Source organism: Anomaloglossus baeobatrachus, chromosome 2 (genome assembly GCF_048569485.1).
Source record: "Anomaloglossus baeobatrachus isolate aAnoBae1 chromosome 2, aAnoBae1.hap1, whole genome shotgun sequence".
Lineage (NCBI taxonomy): Eukaryota > Metazoa > Chordata > Amphibia > Anura > Aromobatidae > Anomaloglossus > Anomaloglossus baeobatrachus.
Genome location: NC_134354.1, coordinates 127,562,764 through 127,586,294, shown reverse-complemented (window position 1 = coordinate 127,586,294; position 23,531 = coordinate 127,562,764). Strand labels below are relative to the sequence as shown.

Here is a 23,531-nt window from a genome sequence, read left to right as displayed (position 1 = left end):
TACACGTCAGCTGAACGATCATTCGCTGCTTCACCTGAGCCCCCCGCACATGGGAACATTCGTGTTCTCTGAGAAAGCCGCCACCAGACTCTATAAAGAGCCTGGAGGTCCCTACACATATAAGGCTACTTTCACACATCCGGTTTTTGCTCTGCGGCACAATACGGCGCTCTGCAGAAAAACCACAACCGTTTTTTTTGCCGCCGGTTGCGTTTTTTTTTTTGCATAGACTTACATTAGTGCCGTATTGTGCCGCATGGGCTTGCGTTCAGTCCGGTTTTTGCCGCATGCGGCAGATTTAGCCGATGCCGCGGCCGGCTGGAACGTTGCCTGCAACGTTTTTTGCTCCGGCAAAAAAACCGCATCCGGCCGCTGCTGCACATTTTTCAATGCATGCCTATGGACGCCGGATGCGGCGCGATGCGGAAAAAAACGCATCCAGCCGCCGCATGCGGTTTCTTCCACTGCGCATGCTCAGTAGCGTGCCGCAACCGGAAAAAAAAACGGACGGGCCGCATGTAAAACCTTATGCAAAGGATGCGGTGTTTTCGCCGCATCCGTTGCATAGGTTTCACAGCCGGATTGAGCCGCACAGCTCAAACCGGATGTGTGAAAGTAGCCCTAGACTGTTGGCCAATTAAGCCGATGTTACCGGGTTTAGCTAACTTTAGTGTTTAATGTGTATGAGGGCATGTACATTAACACCAGTGACAGATGATGACTAGATCACTGGGTCAGAGCATCTTCAACAGGACAAGTCTTGTGTGGGGTGTTCCTGTTCTGCGGTGGTTACCACCCACCAAAACTGTCTATTTAAAGAAAAGTCAACCAGTATGCCAGCAACAGTCATGAATGCCTAAAGCGGGCTTTACACGCTGCGGCATCGCCCGAGCGATCTCGTTCGGGTCACGGAATTTGTGACGCACATCCGGTCGCTTTAGCGATGTCTTTGCGTGTGACACCTAAGAGCTATTTTGAATCGTCGCAAAAACGTTCAAAATTGCTCATCGGTGACACTGGGGTCCATTCTCAAATAGCGCTGCTGATCGGTGTGCGAAGTAGTTCGTCGCTCCTGCGGCAGCACACATCGCTATGTGTGACACCGCAGGAACGAGGAACCTCACCTTACATGCGGCCGCCGGCAATGAGGAAGGAAGGAGGTTGGCGGGATGTTACGTCCCGCTCATCTCCGCCCATCCGCTTCTATTGGGCAGCAGTTCAGTGACGCTGCTGTGACGCTGAACGAACCGCCCTCTTAGAAAGGAGGCAGTTCGCCGGTCACAGCGACGTCGGTAGGCAGGTAAGTAGTGTGACGGGTCCGCGCGATGTTGTGCGCCACGGGCAGCGATTTGCCCGTGTCGCACAACCGATGGGGGCGGGTACGCACGCTAGCGATATCGGTGACTATATCGCAGCATGTAAAGTGGCCTTAAGGCTCATTTATGTGCATTTGGAGAGAAGGCTAACTTGTCTGGTTGAATGCCACAGAAGAGCTGCCATAACACAAGTTGCTAAAGGAAAAGTTTGTTCTGTCTATGAAGGCCAGGTCTCTGACCACACAAGACATTGTCAGCCACTGATGCATTCTAGCCATGCTGGTGTGCACGTGGTTGTAAGTTATTAGATCAGAGTGCTGTTCATTGTAAACACAGAACATCAACAGAAAAAATATGGGAATCTGCATGTATGGACTCTGTCAAGATCAACCTTCCTAAGCCATCTATATGCGCATGTAGGTCACAGGAAGCTGAATAAAATGATAACCTGATATCTTGGGCTATATGTGCACTGTGCAGTTTTAACTACATCTTGTCACAGAGAGCCTGGAAATGTAAAAAAGAAACGCTTGTAATGATGGTGCGTTTTTGCCACATTTTTATTAATGAGTTTTTTTTGGGGTGTTTTTTGTTTTGTTTTTTTAAAGGAGAAACAAAATATGATAGGATAATTGATTAGAATATATAGAATAGGTAATAAGAAAGCAGATAAAAAGAAATATCAGAATGGCTTGAGATAGTGATAGCTATCTGGGCCAGCTGTGTTTTTGGTTTTTTTTTTTTGTTTTTTATCTACTTATTTTGGTTTTTATTTTACTTTTTTCTTTTGTAAAAAAAAAAAAAAATGGCGTGGGGTCCCCCGCACGTTTCATATCCAGCATAGGAACAGCAACAGCTGCAGACTGCAACCCTAAGCTGGCTGGTTATGAAAGAGGGGACCCCATGCTTCTTCTTTTTTTTTTTTTTTTTTTTTTTTTTTGACATGGTGTCTACACCCATTTTTCTTAAACCAGGCAAGGTACAGCAGACAACTAGGGGCTGATATTATTAGGGTGGAAAGGGCCATGGTTATTTTGCCCTTTCCAGCCTAACAATAACAGCCCACAGCCGCCCCAGAAGTGGCACATGAATAAGATGCACCAATTCTGGCACTGGACCCGGCTCTTCCCGTTGCCCCGGTACGGTGACAATCTGGGTGATAAGGAGTTAATAGCCCACATAAGATGCCCCTCATCATTAATCTGTAAGTGAAATGAAATAAACATAGACGCCCCAAAAATCCTTTATTTGAAATAAGACAAAGCATCCTCTTAAACCTCTTTATTAACCCCCAAAACACCCCTGCAGGTCCAGCGTAATCCACATGAGGTCCCACGACGCTTCCAGCACTGCAACATCTGACTCTCACAGCGAGAATCATAGAACATGACTGCCTGTCAGCTCCACGTAGCAACTGAGGTGAGCCGCGCAGTCAGCGGTAACGTTACTCAGGTTAGCTGTGATCACAGCTGGAGTCTTCCACCTGTGATCGCAAATTGGTCAGCAGCTGAAGTGAGCCGCAGGTGAAGGACTCTTCTGGGTGACACCACCAATGATTGTATCTCACAGCAGGCAGTCATATTCTATGGAAGCGTTGTGGGACATTGTGTGGAGTATGTCGGACCTGGTACGAGAGAGATTTATCCTGGGACAATGTGCGTAATCTGCGTTTTTGGTGACAAGGACAATGCATGCAAAAGGCACCAAATTGGTACCATACCTTTTTCATCCCCTCATTGATTTCAATAGGTGACAAAATGTGACAAAAAGGCAAGAAGAATGAACATGCTGCTTTTGTCAGCTGGTTTTGACAAATAAACTGCAGACAAAAAAACAGCAATGTGCGTACAGCAAACATGAATTCTCATACACTTTGCTAGGATGTCAGAACTTGCTGACAACAAAACTGCACCAAAAAAAAACAAAAAACGCATCGTGTGCATATAGCCTTAAGGGGGCTTTACACGCTGCGACATCGCTAACGATATATCGTCGGGGTTACGTCGTTAGTGACGCACATGCGGCGCAGTTAGCGACATCGCAGCGTGTGACACCAAGGAGCGACGATCAACAAGCGTAAAAACGTGAAAAATCATTGCTCGTTGACACGTCGCTCCTTTTCCAAATATTGTTGCTGCTGCAGGTACGATGTGGTGTTCGTCGTTCCTGCGGCAGCACACATCGCTATGTGTGACACCGCAGGAACGACTAACATCTCCTTACCTGCGTCCACCGGCAATGAGGAAGGAAGGAGGTGGGCAGGATGTTTCGGCCGTTCATCTCCGCCCCTCCTCTGCTATTGGATGGCTGCCATGTGACGTCTCTGTGACGCCGCAAGAACCGCCCCCTTAGAAAGGAGGCGGTCCACCGGCCAGAGCGACGTCGCAGGGAAGGTAAGTTCGTGTGACTGGTGTTAGCGATGTTGTGCGCCACGGGCAGCAATTTGCCCGTGACGCACAACCGACAGGGGCGGGTACGCTCGCTAGAGGTACCGGTACCGATATTGCAGTGTGTAAAGTACCCTTTAGACTGAAGTCTTATAAGAAAAGTGTTGATCCATCTGGAATATATGAAATAACTGTTCCAGGCTATGGACAGGACACTGATCTCCCTAAAAGACTCCAGAGCTTATTTTAAATAAAAAGGGCCGCTACCAGTGTGAGACATGTAACGACACAGTACAGGAGAACTTGTCTTCTTACAAAAAACGTTAGCAGCTACACCTCCCTGAGCACTTAAATATTGCAACAATGTTGAAGCCCTGGTTGCCTGTGAGATGGAGGCTGAAGCTGAGAGGAGCCTGCAGATGTCAGTCATAATCACACACAGCTCTGCAGTGAGATCCAGAGAGCGGTCATCACACTGTTAACATTGCCTTTTATTAAAAAAAAAAATCCTGGAGACAGATTCTCATGCAGACCATTCTCTGGCCTACAGCCTGGAAAGGCTCAATTGGATGTGGATTTATCCGAAATAAGACCACCTCTGATTTGAGATAGTAGTGGTTTTTTTTTTGTTTTTTTTTTTTTATTTCATATGTGTCGCTCATCACAAGAACTGTTATCATCCCGGTGCTGCGCTTAGTATTGCAGCTGATTCCTCTTTTTGTGATCAGTGGTGTTCACAACAGTTGAATGAATCGAACATTATTAGTATAGGAAAGCCCCATCGTTTGAACCTCCTGAAAGAAAGACAGTATAACGAGATCTAATTTTAGAAAACCCAATTTGTGTAAATCTCCTTGTATTAAATTGGTTATAGGCAATGAACGTCTTTCTTTGTTAGCTACATTAAGTATCTGTAATTTTGGTATGGATTCATACTGTTCTAATTGGTTAAAGATAATTTAATTCTGGATGAATCCATTGATTTCAGATGCTGCCTTTTATACTAGGCATCATTACAACATATGCGGAGATGCACCATTTCCCCTTGTCCACATGTTCCCACTTTATTTTCCTAAATATACAGGAGACATCAGGATAAATCCCTGACTTGCATAATGTTATTAGCCGATCAGCGCCGCTGTCTTACATCAGGTTCAGATGGTCACACAGAACTAAAACTTGGGCCAGTCACATCCGCAAATATGCAGCATAGAGGAGGAACGCAGGAGCTGACTATTATTAACAGACCAAACTGGTGCATTTATTTTTCCATATGAACAATTAGTCCATGTGAAATTCCTTAATGTGTATGAGCACAATGGTTATTATTGGGTCACTGTGGTCTATTGGGCACAAGGACATCACACAACCAAAAAATACAGCCATCTGAACCCAACCATAATTTGTAGAACACTGCCCCTTGTCCACTACTTTTTGCAGCACAGACTGCACCGTGCTCCTCTCCTAATTATATCCAAAAATTCTGGGATGTGTTTTTATAAATAAAGGCTGCTAACGGATATCTCGGATCACGTGCCCCACTGTTCACGGCTACGATGAGGACCGGGTGACCATGCAGTCTGCCGAGAAAACTGTGGGAACCGGCCACTGGGTTAGTGTTTTTAAAGCAAACTGTTCCCACCATGCTGCATGCTTTTAAAAAAAATCTCACTCAAAATCTTTTATTGCTCCACAGTATGGTATATAGGTAGAAAAATGTATTTTATTTTATTTTATTTTTTATTGGTCATGGCTCAACTCCGGGTGTGGTCGGTTTCCCTCTCTGTTTGAACCACGGCATGTTTTGTTTCTGTCGAACTGCTGCAAGTTCTCTTGTCTTTCTTTTGCCATGCCTTTCTGCTTTATTTCCACTCAGGTGTGTTCTCTTCCTTGATTTGTGTGCCCTATCCAATCTTGGGAGGGGCTATTTATACTCACCATGCACATGCCTGAGTGTTGGCTACATTCTAAGGTTGATGGATGTTGGGAGTGCCAGCTCAATTCAGGATAATCTTGCTGCGTTATTGCTTTTCCCTGCGGTTTGTGTGTGTTTCCCTTTCCAGCATTCTCCCACTCTTTCATTTGGAATTTGGAGGGATTACACTTAATGCATAATTCTTTTTGTGTTTCTTAAGTCATCTCTGTACGACTGTGTGAACGTGTCTTTAGCCCTTTGTCTCACTCTCAGACTGTGTGCATTTCTTTTATGTTTATTGGTGTTTTGTGTTACACTAGGTTTAGTTTAGGGCACAGTTAATGATACTCAGTGTCAGCCGCCATTGAGTGGGGGTGCCAATACATAGGTTTAGGGTGCCATCCTGAGGCAGGGACAAAACACGGTCAGGTTTAGGGTACTACTAATTTGTATAGGGACCTGGGGTTAACATCTCCCCATGATGTCCCCATGTTAGTGGGAAGGGTTCATCTGGAACAGTGTAACCTTTGTGCTTCATACCAATTGGCTCACAACAGTCCCCTGGGCATGTCCAGATTATGCAATCCACACTAAACCAGCCCCCTTCCTTTAAACTGATATTTGGACGACATATCCTACTTCATGCAGATGCGGGTCATAATCGTCTTGTCATAGGATGGTCTAATGAGCAGATTCTTTTTCCTTTGTTCAGGGCAGAGGATTTCACTTTTTCTTTGATTTAATTTGTGTCATCGGCTTGGATGCTCACCGTGCAAAATCTACGGGATGACGTTGATAACCAAGAAATTGTATCAGGATGGTCATATGCGCAAACAATTGATTCCTTTGTCTAGAACAGTGCAAAGCAAACTGCATGTGCTTTCCTATCCTGTACAGTGTGCAAGACAGATTCCAAGCAGTGCGATCTCGCTGTTTGCGGTGATTATTTACAAGCTGCAGTATTGACCGCTGCAATCAATCACTGGGCCTAACTGCATGTAGACGGCTCAAGCTGCAGAGCCCGTGTGCTGTTGTCTGCTTTCCAAAAGTAGTTATTAGTGATGAGCGAGTACGCTTGTCACTACTCGGTACTCGCACGAGTATCACTGTACTCGGGATACTCGGCGGGTACCGAGTAATCTCGCGATACTCGTGCTGTACTCGTGGTCTTCATCCCTGCATGTTGGCGCTCTTTTGAGAGCCAGCCCTCATGCAGGGATTGGCTGGCAGACCACTGCAATGCCACAGCCCTGTTAGTTGTGGAATTGCAGTGATTGGCCGGCCCGCACAACGTGACCGAGCCTTTATACCGGCGGGCGCGCTGTGCTCTGCACAGAGCCATCCAGACAGTCAGTGCAGGGAGAGTGTTGCTGCTTCAGGGAAAGGTTTGCGGCCCTTTATAGTTATTTCCGTAGCAGGGCTGCAAACAGTGTGACCAGAAGTCCTCCCCAGGACTATTGTAGTTGTATACAGGCAGGCAGGGTATAGCCAGGTCGGAGTACAGGAGAAGAGTCCTTCTCAGGACTATTGTTGCTGTATACAGGCAGGGCATAGCCAGGTCGGAATACAGGCTAGTGACCAGAAGAGTCCTTCTCAGGACTATTGTAGCTGTATACAGGCAGGCAGGGTATATAGCCATTCCTAGTGGTGACCGTATATCAGCGTTCATCATATCTGGGGCTGGTGTACACAGTCTAAAACAGTCCTGATAGTGTCAGACTTCTCATTAATTGTCGCTCCTAAAAAGCTGTTAGGTTCTTAGTGTGTCCGTGCGTGCATTTAAAAACCGCACGTGTGTGCCTGTCGGTGGCAGCGTACAGGTGCACTTGTGTGCGTTTTGCACAAACTAGTATATAACGCACAAGTCTAGTGAATAATACACGTCAGCAGTGTCTGATAGTGTCAAACTTCTCAGTAATTGTCGCTCCTAAAAACCTGTTAGGTTCTTAGTGCGTCCGTGCTTGCATTTAAAAACCGCACGTGTGTGGCAGTCGGTGGCAGCGTCAGGCTCCACATTGTCCCTGGATAGAGACGTGCATGATGGCCTGTAAACCTGAAGTGCCCATTGTAAGGAAGTGGGTCTTTTGTAGTATAGCCCTTAGGCAGGGCAGCCAAAAATTGGGAAGCTCCACATTGTCCCTGGATAGAGATGTGCATGAGGGCCTCAAAACATTGTTCCCATTGCAAAGGAGCGGGTCTCCTGTCGTTGTAATGCCCATTCTGAAAGAATGGGCGAAAAAATTTACCACTGGGGGTATACCTGAAACAACAGCCTAACTATTGTAACGGTCATCATGGTGGCACATGAGGAGAAGGAGGAGCAGTCCAGCGATTAGCCAAACTCCAGAAGTGTGTACCCATGGGTGAGTGGAGGTACATGACAAATTCCCGTTACAAACTTTAAATTCCGCTCTCATTTGCTGGTGGTGTGGTGAACTCTGGCCCAATCCAACCCTTGTTCATCTTGATCAGAGTCAGCCTGTCAGCATTTTCAGTTGACAGGCGGGTGCGTTTATCTGTAATGATTCCACCTGCGGCACTAAACACACGCTCTGACAAAACTCTAGCGGCAGGGCAGGCCAGGACTTCCAAGGCGTAGAGAGCCAATTCATGCCACGTGTCCAGCTTGGATACCCAATAATTGTAAGGCACAGAGGAATGTTGGAGCACAGTTGTTTGATCTGCAAGGTACTCCTTGAGCATCTGGGCAAACTTAGGATTTCTTGTGGCACTACCCCGCACCTCATGGGCTGTGGTACGTGAGGGGCCGAGAAAACTGTCCCACATCTTAAAGACTGTTCCCCTACCTCTGGCGGATTGGACTTGTGCCCCTCTCGGCTGTATGCCTTGGTTGTCCACTGATTCCTGACCTATGCCGCTAGCGTTTTGTGATGGGAATGCTTTTGCCTACTTCCGTGACTATGGCCTTGCGGACCTGCTGCATTTTGGCTGACCTCTCCGCCTCGGGAATAAGAGACATAAAGTTCTCCTTGTAGCGTGGGTCTAACAGTGTTACCAACCAGTAATGATTGTCGGCCAAGATGCTCTTAACGCGAGGGTCACGAGACAGGCAGCTTACCATAAAGTCAGCCATGTGCGCCAGACTCTTAACAGCCAGTACTTCAGTATCCTGACCAACACGATGACTGAACATGCTCTCCTCCGACTCCATGACTGGTGTGCATGTCATATCCTCAATTTGGCCGGAGAGTTGCTCCATGTCTTCATCCTCCTCCTCGTCATAGTCCTCCACTGCACGTTGTGATGAGACGAGGCTGGGCTGTGTTATCACCCACACCCACTACTGTTTCTTGCTCCAACTCATTGCGCTCTGCCTACAATGCATCATGTTTCTTTTTGAGCAGAGACCGTTTTAGAAGGCAGAGAAACGGTATGGTGACGCTAATAATGGCGTCATCGCCGCTCACCATCTTGGTGGAGTCCTCAAAGTTTTGGAGGATGGTACATAGGTCGGACATCCACCTCCACTCCTCAGGTGTTATGTTTTGGAGTTTGACCCATTTCCCGACGGCTTAGGTGATGCAGTTACTCAACAACTGCCCTCTTCTGCTCACATATCCTGACCAACATGTACAGAGTTGAATTCCAATGCGTGGGGACATCACACACCAGTCTGTGAGCCGGAAGATGCAAACTGCGCTGAAAGCCGGCAAGGCCGGCTGAAGCAGTAGGTGACTTTCGAAAATGTGCAGACAGGCGGCGAACTTTTACCAGCAGATCAGACAGCTCTGGGTATGACTTTAGAAACCGCTGAACCACGAGGTTGAGCACATGGGCCACGCATGGAACATTTGTCAGCTGGCCTCGCCTCAAAGCCGCCACCAGGTTCCGGCCATTGTCACACACGACCTTTCCTGGCTTTAGGTTCAGAGGTGTGAGCCAGTGATCTGCCTGCTGTTTCAGAGCTGTCCACACCTCTTCTGCATTGTGGGGTTTGTCACCTATGCAGATTAGCTTCAGCACAGCCTGTTGCCGCTTCGCCAAGGCAGTGCTGCAGTGCTTCCAGCTTGGGACTGGTGTGGAGGGTAAAGTGGATGAGGATGCGCAGGAGGAGGAGGAGGCTGAGGAGCATGACATTCCGGAGCTGTAGAGTGTGGGTGAAACCCTGACTGAGGTAGGGCCTGCAAACCTTGGTATGGGATGGACGTGTTCCGTCCCTCGCTCAGACTGGGTCCCAGCTTCCACAATATTAACCCAGTGTGCCGTCAACGAGATGTAGCGGCCTTGCCCACAAGCACTTGTCCACGTGTCTGTGGTTAGGTGGACTTTGGCTGAAACAGCGTTGTTCAGGGCACGTGTGATGTTTTGTGACACGTGATTATGCAATGCGGGGACGACACACCGGGAGAAATAGTGCCGACTGGAGACCGAGTAACGTGGGACAGCTGCCACCATCAGGTCGCGGAATGCTTCTGTCTCCACCAGCCTAAAAGGCAACATTTCCAGCGCAAGCAGTCGCGAAATGTTAGCATTTAGAACTATGGCATGTGGGGTGTTGGCAGTGTATTTGCGCCTGCGTTCAAAGGTTTGCTGAATGGATAACTGAACGCTGCGCTGGGACAAGGACGTGCTTGGTGTTATTTCTGCGTGGGCAACTGCAGGTGCAGGCCGAAGGAGGCTTGTTCGCGGGCAGCATGGACAGGGGATTGGCTCGCATGCACAACAAGCGAAGACGTAGCAGTGACATCAGCAAGCACTGCTCCTCGACTCTGTTGTACATCCCACAAAGTCGGGTGCTTGGCTGACATGTGCCTGATCATGCTGGTGGTGGTCAGGCTGCTAGTTTTTGTACCCCTGCTGATGCTGGCATGGCAGGTGTTGCAAATGGCCTTTTTAGAATCATCTGGAGCCAACTTAAAAAACTGTCAGACTCGGGAAGACCTAACATTTGTTCAGGCACCTTGTGTCGTGTTGTTGTTCCGGGGAACAGTTGCCTGAATTCTGCCTGGGGCCACCACCCTGCTTCTTACTGCCTGTTGGGATGCTACGCCTCCCTCCCCCTGTGCACTGCTGTCCTCGCTCTGCATATCCTCCTGCCAGGTTGGGTCAGTTACTGGATCATCCACCACGTCGTCTTTCTCTTCCGCACCCTGCTCCTCCTCCTGACTTCCTGACAATTGTGTCTCATCATCGTCCACCTCTTGTTGAGACACGTTGCCAACTTCGTGAGAACGTGGCTGCTCAAATATTTGGGCATCTGTACATACGATCTCGTCATGACCCACTTCAACAGGAACTGGCGAGAGGCCAGAATGTGCGAATGGAAACGTGAACAGCTCTTCCGAGTGTCCAAGTGTGGGATCAGTAATGTCCGTGGACGTGTACTCGGGCTGGTGGTAGGAAGGAGGATCAGGTTCTGAAATGTGCGGTGCAGTATCACGGCTACTGACACTTGACCGTGTGGAAGACAGAGTGTTTGTGGTGGTGCCAATATGACTGGAAGCATTATCCGCTATCCAACTAACAACCTGTTGACACTGGTCTTAGTTCAAGAGCGGTGTACTGCTGCGGTCCCCAAGAATTTGGGACAGGACGTGCGAGCGAGTAGATGTGGCCCTTTGTTGTGGCGAAATTAGAGCTTGCCCACGACCTCGGCCTCTGCCTGCACCACCATCACGTCCACTTCCTTGTTCGTTGCCAACGCCCTTGCGCATTTTGCAATGCTGTGCTGATGTGTATTCACTAGACTTGTGCGTTATATCCAAGTTTGTGCAAAACGCACACAAGTGCACCTGAACGCTGCCACCAACAGGCACACACGTGCGGTTTTTAAATGCAAGCACGGACGCACTAAGAACCTAACAGGTCTCTATCCAGGGACAATGTGGAGCCTCCCAATTTTTGGCTGCCCTGACTAAGGGCTATACTACAATAGACCCACTTCCTTACAATGGGCACTTCAGGCTTACAGGCCATCATGCACGTCTCTATCCAGGGACAATGTGGAGCCTCCCAATTTTTGGCTGCCCTGCCAAAGGGCTATACTACAATAGACCCACTTCCTTACAATGGGCACTTCAGGTTTACAGGCCCTCATGCACGTCTGTATGCAGGGGCATTGGTGAACCTCACAATTTTGGACTGCCCTGCCAAAGGAAAATACTACAAAGACTCACTTCCTCAAAATGGGCACATTAGACTCAAGAGGCCTTCATGTACGTCTCTTCTCAGGGACATCGGAGTGCCACACAATGTTTTCACGTAAAATCTTTCATGTAACATACACCAGCTCTATCTCACTATTGGGTATGTGCCCTTAATATTTCCGCCATGAAAATTCATTTTGGTGTCATTTTGGAAGGTTTTCTGGTGAGTCCGTAAAAATGGCGTAAAACTTGGACAAAATTGTTCACAGCTGTGACTTTTGAGTGATAAATGCTTCAAGGGGTCTTCCCCATGCTGTTGCCATGTCATTTGAGCACTCTTCTGAGACTTGTGTGACATTTTTAGGGTTTCTACATGCTGCCGGGGGGTCATTTCATTAAAATACTCGGGTCTCCCATAGGATAACATTGGGCTCGGTGCTCGGGCCGAGTACACGAGTATCTTGGGATGCTCGGCCCGAGCCTCGAGCACCCGAGCTTTTTGGTACTCGCTCATCACTAGTAGTTATACTATAGTAAATGTTGTAAGATAAAGTACTAGCGATCACTTACCTATTGAGTTTACTGTCGCTCTGTGGTCCCCGGCGGTACTGCAGTGATAAGATCACATACGTGAAGGCCTCAAATCTGAGGCCAGTGACTACACTGCTCCTGTGAATGATGCACATCATGTACTGCCAGACTGGTTGCAAAGACTGGAGTAGTGGGATATCCAACAGATAAGTATTGGTTGACTATTTAATAGTTTAATATTTTCAACTATTGGGCAACTTTTGTGAAATAACCCCTTTTTTATAGTAAAGGTATTTCATCTGTAGTTAACCTGCTTGTTGTCGGGCTGCAGCAGCAGATTCTTGTTCACTTCAGTGTTGGGGTGCAGTCAGACAACCGTATAAATTGGAGTGTGACCGCCCTCCCGACCCGAGTGTGACAGCTTTATATAATTTTTATGCACCCTAATGCAAACGGAGGTAAAACCACAAAAGATTGGAGCTCTTCATTGGCAATGACAGTGATGGGTAGATTACAATTTAAAGAAACACAAACTCCACAAAAAATGTACAATATTTTCTAGCAATTCTTCTATCATTTTTATCCCATCTTGTATGATATTAGTTACTGTGTGTGTCACGGTTGGCAGACAGTCCTGTGGTGTCCGGCCGTAGAAGGATGCAGGCTTTGGCTACACAAACTGCTCACTGACTTTCTATTCTTCCTGCTGTGGTGTAAATGGTATCCAATGTATGATCTCTGCTTAGGGCTAATCCCTTTCCTTTTAGGACTTTGGGGGATATCCTCACCTTTCAGCTGTTAATCATCATAATTTCTCCATGTGTCCTTAAAGGCAACCTGTCAGATGCAATATTCACCCAGAACCACGAACTGTTCTGGGTCCATATTGATAATCCCTGCCGCACCGTCCCTGTATCTAGTAGCATAGATAAAGAGATCTTTAGAAAAAGTATTCCTAAAGATCGTTTCTTATATGCTAATGAGAGCGGGAACTAGTCACCTGAGCTTTAGTTCCCTTGGCTAGTCGGCCCCATTAGCATGTTAGTACACCTCTGTGGGTGTGCTAACATGCTAATGAATGCGCAGTCTCGGAGGATGATCTCACTCACTTCTCCGCTGCCATCGCCGCCTGACACTTGATTTTGTCTCAGTGCGCTTGATCGCACTGAAGTCATGGGCACTTCTTCAGTTTGAAGACGGGACGCGTACCCCCGACTTCATACTGCACATGACCCAAACTCCGGGGTCATGCGCACTGAGCCAAAATCCAGAGTCTGGTGGCGATAGCAGCGGAGAGTTGAGTGAAATCCTCCTCTGACACTGCGCATTCATTTGCATGATAAAACACCCACAGGGGCGTACTAACATGCTAATGAGGCCGACTAGCAAGGAAAGCTCTTGGGACTAGTCCCCAAGCTCATTAGCATATGATAAAAGATCTTGTGTAATACTTTTTCTAAAGATCTCTTTATCTATGCTACCAGAAGCAGGGACTGCTATGCAGGAATTGGCAATATGCACCCAGAACTCCTCGTGGTACTGGGTGCATATTGGACCTGACAGGTTCCCTTTAAAGGGAACCTGTCGCCATATTTGGTGACTAAGCTGCGGCCAGCACCACTGGGCAATTATATGCAGCATTCTATCATGCTATATATAAGAGCCCAGGTCGCTGTGTAGAACATATAAATGACTTTATAATACTCACCTAAACAGTCGGTACTGTGCAGACGGGTCAGATGGGTGTCTCCGTTCTCTGGGTGCGGCACCTCCCTCTTTCGGCCATCTTTGTCCTCCTTCTTCTGAAGCCGGGGTGCATGACGCGTCTTACGTCATGCACACAGGCCAGCATTGAGGCACATGTGCACTACAATACTTTTGATTTTTTTATTTTTCTAAAAATCCCGTCCACTAGGCTTGTACTGTACAACACAGCATTTTGGACGCCGCAAAAACACATTGCATCCAAAACGCTGCAAACACTGATCGTGGGCACACACCCTACGAGTTGTTTTACAAGGTGGAAACGTATGATTTGAGAACTATGCACAGTGTACACAACGCTATTAATCGGTGGTGGGGCGAGGTTATACAGAGCTCCTGAATATTGAGGACTACATAGCAGCAGGTTTACTAGTCCTCTAGTGATATTTTCCTGCTGACTAAATTGAGATTTCATCAAAACTACAGCAAGCAATCCAGTAAGTGACCCATCGCTGAAATAAGTGTATCTGCCCCTACATTGTGCAGTGGGCAGATTAAGTGGCAAAGTATCTTTAAAAGATCATTAAGCTATGCCCTTTCGCTAGACCCCACCTCATTTTTGCCAGTGAAAGAGGGAAACAGATCAGCAAGCAAAACACCCTCTGTACTCTCCTTGGGATTTCTGCAATGAGGACTGTCTGGGTCACACAGAGAATGCTGCAGACTATGATGCAAAAAAGGACAAAAATATTCCTTATAACATTTATTTATTTCTAGGTTTGGAATTCCTTTAAAATGTAAAGATCACTTTTTGTTAAAAAGAAAATATTTTATGTATAAGCTAATATAAAACTGATATTTGAACTTTTTCTTACTATGTCCTCTTCCCTTTCAGGTTATCACTTGCTTTGGTATATCTATGCTCCTCCATTGCTACGTGGGATTTGCGGTGGTGGCTCTGCTAGTGGAAATTAACTCCATATTCCTGCATCTAAGGCAAGTTCTGCTCATGGCCAACCTAGTAAAAACCACAGTCTATCGGCTGAACAGCCTACTGAACTTGGGGACATATGTCATCTTCCGGATCAGCACGTTGGCTTGGATGACCAGGTGGTTGGTGATAAACCGAGAGAACATTCCTCTGCTCACCTATACCATCGGCAGTGTTGGGATGGCTATTATGACTGTGATGAATATAGTCCTTTTCTACCGTCTCTTAAGAAGTGATTTCCTTAAGTCAGCCCGTGACACACCAAGTGAGAAGGACAAATAAGAAGAGAGCTTTCTGAAGATTCAGGAAGACCTCGGGCCATAATATTGTGCACATTCTATGGCCTTCTATAATCTCTAAGCTGCTTGTGACTACACAAAAATCCAGCACTGGAGAACTATTGTTTTTCTGAATGTTTCAGGTAACATCATTGCACTACTGCTCTACAGACGAGACCAAAAGAAAGATTATCTGGTGCTTTTTACATTTACGGACAGCCTGGTCTGAAGAGGAGGCATTTTATGGTCTAGGTTCATCCTCCCTCTCAGTCCATGCCTCTAAATGCTCATGCAATTAGGTATCCGCTCTAGCTACAATTATCAGACTTCCTTATTTTTGCAAGACACTCATAAAAAATTAACGCAATTGATGGGAAACGTGACTTAGAAGCCTTTTGGTATACATATTTAAGTAGAAGGGAATGTAGATTTTAGCCGATTATATTTCTTCTGTAATGGAGACATGAAATGTACCAGAAAACAGCACTGGTGAATATATTCATAAGAATCCCAATAAGCTAACGGGTCAGGGGAAAATAACTGATTAAACTAGATAAAAACTAATGATATCTACCTATAGTATATAGGATAGAGACCCAAATGTCTCAGTATTGGAACTAGTATACATATAAAAGAGGACCAACCACCATAGGCAAGTAAAGTGTGTGGAATACGCTGTTACTTGATTGATAGGTGCTGCAGAATAAGGTGGGTGGGATTTTGCTAGTTATTCCTGCCCCTGTCTACCTTCCTAGCACGGGCGGGAATAACTGGCAAAACCCCACCCACCTATTAGATATTCTGTATCATCTATCAATCAAATAACAGTGCATTTCACAAACTTTACTGCCTATATTTCAGATAGTATACATCCGATCTAACAACTAAAGGTATGCTTAGAATCAGACTGATAGTGCCAGTATAGCAATGGCTTTAGTTTATATAGGAAAATGCTGGTGGTGGGTCGTCTTTAGGGGCTTGTCTGAAATTAGAAAAATAGGTACCTTTTTGGATTTGTGAAATGTCACTTTTGTTCACGGTTTAATTTCAATGTTGCCGTACCCATGTACAAAAGAGGCGCTGTTTCTGGAGATGGAACATCGGCCTATTATTCTAATCAAGGACATCAAGTTTAAAGGGCACATTCCCATCTCAATAAGTGATGGCATGTAAATAATATAGTATGACTAAATGTTTACTGGGGGTCAGACCCCTTGGATTACTAAGGATCCTTAAACTTAAGGAGGCAACTGCAGCTAGCCAAATCAATCTAAAAGCAGCAGCATTGCAGCAAGTGTTGATGTGTTGGCTAGAAGCTCAATATGTAATTGGGATTAGATAGATAAGATATCTGTATCTCTGGGCATATACTGTATATGCGCGCATATATTCAGCAGTGGCTCTGTCCACCCAAAGGTTGACCACCATCATTAGCTCTGTTGAAGAATGTATATTATTCTAGGTTTTCTGCATCTCCACTATACACAGTTGTGACTACACCGTACATAGAATCTACCTCTCATTGGTGCTATGGATTTAAACCTCCACCAGAAAGCAGAATCTTCCATAACGTAGATTTTAGAGATAGCAGTATTTGCACTTGTATGTGCCAAAGGTATGTTCTTCCCTCTCATACAGCTACCTCACTAGTTTTTCCTTGGCATCTGTTCTGCTTTTAGCTTCCTTTAAAAGATTTTCCAGTGACATGGAAAATAAGGCAGCCAAGACCTGCTGGCTTCATTTAGTAGATGCTTTCTTGTAGGCGAGGGGTTTTATGCCTGGAATAGAAGAAGCTGAAGTTCTAACTTTAGAATATCCTATACGGATACACTCCATTTTCATCTTTGCCTATTTTTGTAGAGGATAAGTTATTTATTTGCAGAATTGGTCAGATCATCATAAAAAAAGCAAACTGCTCTAAATAAGCCATGCAGTCACCAGAATAGGTAAGGTACATATGCTGAAGCCGCTTGGTGATATCAAAATCTATATTGGTGTCTGTAAACCCCACTGAGCTATAGGCATTGCTGGTAGGGGCTCTCCAGCTTCGCTATAATGTCCATATTCTCTAATTGGTATAGATCGAAAAAATTGGTCTGCACTCAGACAAGTGGGTGGTGGTGCAAGTGAAAAATGGGTCCAATCCAAGATAATAAATAAATTCACTGCACTCATAGATTGTGATGCAAAAAGTCTTTCAAATTTATTGAGGCGAGTATGAAGTCATTCCGACGTTTCGACCCCCGCCTGGGTTTTATACCATATCACCAGCCACAACGCTACTGCACTGGCTAAACCCAGGACCTTTATCCTCAAGGTATTCTCTACCAAACGCTATTAATCAACTCAAATTTCCATATCCCATATTCCATCTTGAAGCGACTCTTGACTAAGACCCAGGCGGGGTCAAAACGTCGGAATGACTTCAGTCGCCTCAATAAATTTGAAAAACTTTTGGCATCACAATCTGAGTGCAGTGAATTTATTTATTATCTCACATTCTCTAATTGGACATATGGACGGGGGGTGGGTGGTCTTTGTGGGATTGTGCCTTCAAAACACAAATAAAATTATTAAAAGCTTGAAGGGTTAAGAGAACCAGAAGTAACCATTTTCTCACACATACATAAACTTCCAGGAGGATTTGTCTCCTCATATGTATGTTTTAGTCATTTTCCTTCTGGATCATTTTTCTTATAACTTTGTATTGTGTATTCCCCCATTTTTCCCCCCTGAATACTTTAAAGGGTTATTCCCATCTCCAAAATCCTATCTCAATATGTAGTAGGTGTAATAACATTAGCAAATACATCCAATTAGAAATTTTGCATAGTTCTTCTGATCTAACCATGTCTCTTACCTCATGTGCAGGGCATTGCAGCTTGGGTATCCATGTTAACATCCACTCCTATGGTGACCATTAGTGTTGCTTGTGGTCATAACCATGCATGCCTGAGCTGCAATGCCCTGCACATGAGGTAAGAGATATAGCTATATTTCAGAAGATCCATACTACATTTCTAATTTGACATCATTATTATTATTATTACTACACCTACTATATGTTGGGATAGGATCTTGGAGATGGAATACCCCTTTAAGTATAAACTGACAACTGGGTGTTAAGGGGGCTTTACACGCTACGATATCGTTAATGTTTTATCGTCGGGGTCACGTCGTTAGTGACGCACATCTGGCGTCATTAACGGTATCGCAGCGTGTAACACTTACCAGCGATCTTAAACGTCCTCCAAAGTGGTGAAACTCGTTCACCATGGAGAGGTCATCCTAAAACCAAAAATTGTTAATGGTTGTTTATAGATGTAGTTCGTCACTCCTGCGGCAGCACACATCGCTGTGTGTGACACCGCAGGAACGAGGAACGTCTCCTTACCTGCGTCCCGCCCGCAATGAGGAAGGAAGGAGGTGGGCGGGATGATCGTCCCGCTCATCTCCGCCCCTCCGCTTTGATTGGCTTGCCGCTTAGTGACGTCGCTGTGATGCCGAACTCACCTCCCCCTTGAGGGAGGGATTGTTCGCCAGTCACAGCGACGACGCCGAGCAGGTAAGTGCGTGTGACGCTGTCGTAGCGATAATGTTCGCTGCGGCAGCGATCACACGATATCGCATGCACGACGGGGGGCGGGTGCTTTTGCGTACGATATCGCTAGCAATTGCTAGAAATATCGTAGCGTGTAAAGCCCGCTTTACTGTTAGACATTTCAAAGGGCTCTGCCACTACACCAGGGATCCCACAACTGTGTCTCAGGAGCCAAATGTGGCTCTCGGGCTCATTATGTGTGGCTTGCGACTGTCTGCCAGTTTGGTGCATAAGCACCAGGGCTAGAAAACTGCACTGAAGATGAGGTCTCCAGATGGTGACTTTTGTGAGTAGCCCCGCACAGAAGAGCAGTTCTGGATGAATATATATCGGTCTTGTGGGGTGGAGAGAGAAATTAAGTACTAATCTGTAGACCGGATGATACTACCAAATAGAGGAGGTGATTAAAGCTGCATGTGATAGTGTGGTAGTGGTACCTGATGCCAGAATACCCAATGGTGCTAAGATGGGAACCGCTGGATGAAAGTATACTGCCTCAGTGTGATTTTTGTGGGGATACGGTCTGTCATTTTACTGATAATGGGAACTTTGGATGACACAGCTATGAGGGGAAGCAGGAGCTGTATGTGGCTATTTTGGTGAGGGTGGTTTTGTATGTGGCTTGCAACCCTAACTCAGAGCTGGATGTGGCTCTCAAGCTATGAAAGTTTAGGGACAACTGCTCTGAGTGTAACTGTCAGCACTGATTGGTAATGTGAGACTGTAGGGACTTGCCTCCATATGGGAACACCCATAACATACTGCCATTCACAAAGTACACAGCTCCTTACTAAACTAGGCAAAAAAGTGGGCAGGTCGTCTATAGCAAGAGCCTGAATCTAGTATTCTAAAATGTAATATCTTGGCATTTGCTGTAGGCGCATACCACCAGTCAGTCATGTTGGTATTTGTTTTTTGCCCCTAGTACATTTCAAGATTGGCATTTTTCATCAATTACCGAAGTTTTTTGGTAGTCAGATCTGTAGGGGATAGTACTACATACACGTGCTATGCAGTTCTACATAGTTTAATCTCTTGACAATTACCTGCCTACTAACTGGTAGCAGAAGATAGATTACTGGTATATGCACTAGTTGGGTTTTTTTGTTTGTGTTTTGTTTGTTTTTTTATTTCTGGCAAAACATATTTCAGGGTGCAGAATAAGTATAAATTTATACAGTGAGTACCAACTATTTCCTACTTAGAACATTTTATATTAAGATGCAAAGAACATTGCCTCCTTTTTATGTACTGGGAATGCGTTGATCAGACTTTTTTGGCTTTCTAAGAAGCCGCACAAAACAGGGCCTCCGATGAGCTGTCCACTTATATCAATGGAAATGTCAGGTTAGGGTTAAGCGGGCTTTACACACTGCGATATCGCCCGAATTTTGTCGTTGGGGTCACGGTTTTGGTGACGCACTTCCGCAATCGTTAGCGATATAGCTTTGTGTAACAGCGTTCAGCGATGTAAAATCGTCGCAAAAGCGTGATTTATCGCTAATCGGCTACACGGGTCCTAATTCCCAAAAATCGTTACTTCAGCAGTAACGAGGTTGTTCCTCGTTCCTGCGGCATCACACATCGCTGCGTGTGACGCCGCAGGAGCGAGGAACGTCTCCCTACCTGCCTCCCGGCCGCTATGCGGAAGGAAGGAGGTGGGCGAGATGTTACGTCCCGCTCATCTCCGCCCCTCCGCTGCGATTGGGCGGCGGTTCAGTGACGTCGCTGTGACGCCGCACGGACCACCCCCTTAGAAAGGAGGCGGTTCGCCGGTCACAGCGACGTCGCCGGACAGGTAAGTATGTGTGACGGCTCTGGGCGATGTTGTGCGGCACGGGCAGCGATATGCCCATGTCGCGCAACAGATGGGGGCGGGTACGCACACTAGCGATATCGGGACCGATATCGCAGTGTGTAAAGTAGCCTTTAGGGTCCTCCAAAGGCAGAGTCCATCCATTCTGATAGAGAGGGTCACATAATTGAAGCCCCTTTTATATTACTTCAAAATTAGGTTGTCTAAGCAGACTATTACTTTTTTACATAGTATGTAGAGCAAATAAAGAAACTCTCTTCAAAATGCTTATTGAGGATCATGATTGCTTGTGGCAGGGTACAAAACTTTTGTCCATTGGACATTGTAAGGCTCTAAGAAACCAACAGTGGGTGTATGGATAAAGGTTTTGTTTTACCTTGATGGCATTTTGGGAAATTTTTGAATTTTTAGGGATACTGCAAAATAAAAAAATAAAATCATATGTTTACTGTTGTTGGTAAATTTATCTATAATCATGTTCCTAAATCACATTGAAGAATGGAAGTGTAATCGTCCTCCCCCTTAGATGTAACATGATTTCTGCATTGTTTAATGGCATGCAAAATCAGTATGAGATGAAAATATAGATGATGGGACTATTAAATAACACAAATATCTCTGATTGACCTAAGGAACAGCCTTTGTTTTAGCTCAGAGCTGAGCTCATTTTTAAATGAACCATTACACTCTTAAAGTGCCATTCCAGCACTTTCTTTTGTTACCGCTGGTGTGGTGCTGCTAATCGAAGGTCCTTTCCCCCAGTCTTATACTTACCTGCGGCCGTCTTCCCCTTCTATTGCCATCAGTCTCCAGCAGTTTGTGACCTGTCTGTCTCCAGTGGAGTGAACCGAAGATCACTTTTCCATTCAAGTCTATGAGAGCCTCTTTCTGGCTGTCCTGGACTTACATTGAGTGCCTGCAACCTTTTTACCTGTGACTTCCGGCAGTCAGAAGTTGCGGTCACAAAATTGCACCGTGGGACCTGCGCCAATAAAAGGTGAAGATGCTGGCAGGTGAGTATACACTACAATCAGGGACTTTAGTTTAGCAGCACCACTCCAGTGCTGAAAACCAAAACGCTGGAGTGGTGCTTTTAATAGATGTTGGGTTTGCAGTGAGTGCTGTGGTTTTAGCTCAGAATCTAAAATATGCTGTAAAGTTGTGAGTCTGGATCAGTTTAAAAAAATAGGACTTCATGCACACAGCCGCATTATTTTATCATTTCATATTAAGAGCCATTGCAGGGCTGTGGGAAGCTAATCCTCGGACTATGGTTCCTGTTAGATGCTGGGGTGGCAGGCCATACAGAAGGTAGGAGCAACTTTCTATAAGCTTTGATGAAGGGAAGCCATTGATCTCTGATCCTTTTGGAACCTTCTGACTCAAATAAGGGCGAGACTAATTGTGATGTGCACAAAATGTGCAGCACGCCAAGTGGTGGTTTGTTTTTGTTATTTTTAAATGTCCATGTCAATTATGAAGTCTAGATAAAGGATGTAGCTAGTGAAGGGCATAAAGGGAACCTGTCGCCACTTTTTTGGCCTATAAGCTGCGGCCACCACCACCACCACCGGGCTCTTATATACAGCATTCTAACATGCTGTATATAAGAGCCCAGGCCGCTGTGAGAAAATAAAAAACACTTTATAATACTTACCGAACGGTCGCGCGGTGGGCCTAATGGGCGTCTCCGTTGTCTGGCGACAGCGACGCCTCTTTCGGCCATCTTCGTCCTCCTTCTTCTCTAGTCGCATTGCATGATGGGTCCGACGTCATCCACACTCGCCGGCATTCAGGTCCTGAGCAGGGCAGATCAAAGTATTGTAGTGCACTTGCGCAGGATCGGTGAGTGTGTATGACGTAGACGCGTCATGCACACAGGCTTCAGAAGAAGGACGAAGATGGCCGAAAGAAGCGGCGCTGGCACCGGAGACGCCCATTAGGCCCACCGAGCGACCATTAGGTAAGCATTATAAAGTGTTTTTTATGTTCTCACAGCGGCCTGGGCTCTTATATACAGCATGTTAGAATGCTGTATATAAGAGCCCAGTGGTGGTGGCTGCAGCTTATAGGGCAAAAACGTTGTGACAGGTTCCCTTTATCCGTCATGAGGAGGACGTAGTTGCTTCTAGAGGAAAAATCTGCCTCCTTTGCAATTTCTGTTCTGATCCCTGTTCCGTGTTTTGGAAACACTCCTAGTTTTGGGAAATACTATTCAAAATTACTAATGTGTGAATGAGGTTTAAGGAGCCAGAAGTCACACACAGCTGTCCCAAACACATCCCCCCCTCTTTTAGGCCCCCTTCACACATCAGTGATTCCAGTACATATGACGTCTATTTTCATACGTACCGGAGACGCTGACATACGCAGACCCATTAAAATCAATGGGTCTGCGCGCACATCAGTGTTTTCACAAGGAACATGCATCCGTATGGAGCACACAAGTGTCTGTGTGTTCCGCACGGAGACAAGTCAATTTTTCTCCAGCAGCACACATGTTACACGGACCACACAGTAATGTGATTTGCGTGACACGTACCGGAGAAAACACGCGTCGTTGAAATACAATGAATTTCTATACTCTCCTGTCTCCAGCGCTGCTGTCTTCGGTGCTGCTATCTCTTGCATCAGGGCCTGCTCATTATGCTCATGCATATTCACTGCACCACGGACCCGGAAGTAGCAGTGCCAGAGACAGCAGCGCCGAAGACCGCATCCCCGGGCCCAGAAGAGTAAAAAGTTCCTGATCTCCGTGTACTATCACGGCTAGCACACGGAGAACACACGTGTACCAAAATCACAGCACATGGAGGGCCATACTCTCCTTCAACATATATATATATATATATATATATATATATATATATATAATATATATATAC

At 45.9% G+C, this 23,531-nt stretch overlaps 1 protein-coding gene across 1 annotated transcript in view; it reads left to right on the top strand.

The window, feature by feature from the left end:
* TLCD2 (TLC domain containing 2) overlaps nt 1-22,295 on the top strand; it is a 74,045-nt gene extending 51,750 nt beyond the window's left edge. Inside the window, exon 4 of the mRNA XM_075335332.1 lies at nt 14,856-22,295. Coding sequence (XP_075191447.1) covers nt 14,856-15,233 — 378 coding nt within the window. The 3' untranslated portion in view covers nt 15,234-22,295. The remainder of the gene's footprint in view (nt 1-14,855) is intronic.
* Nucleotides 22,296-23,531: the final 1,236 nt, after the last annotated feature.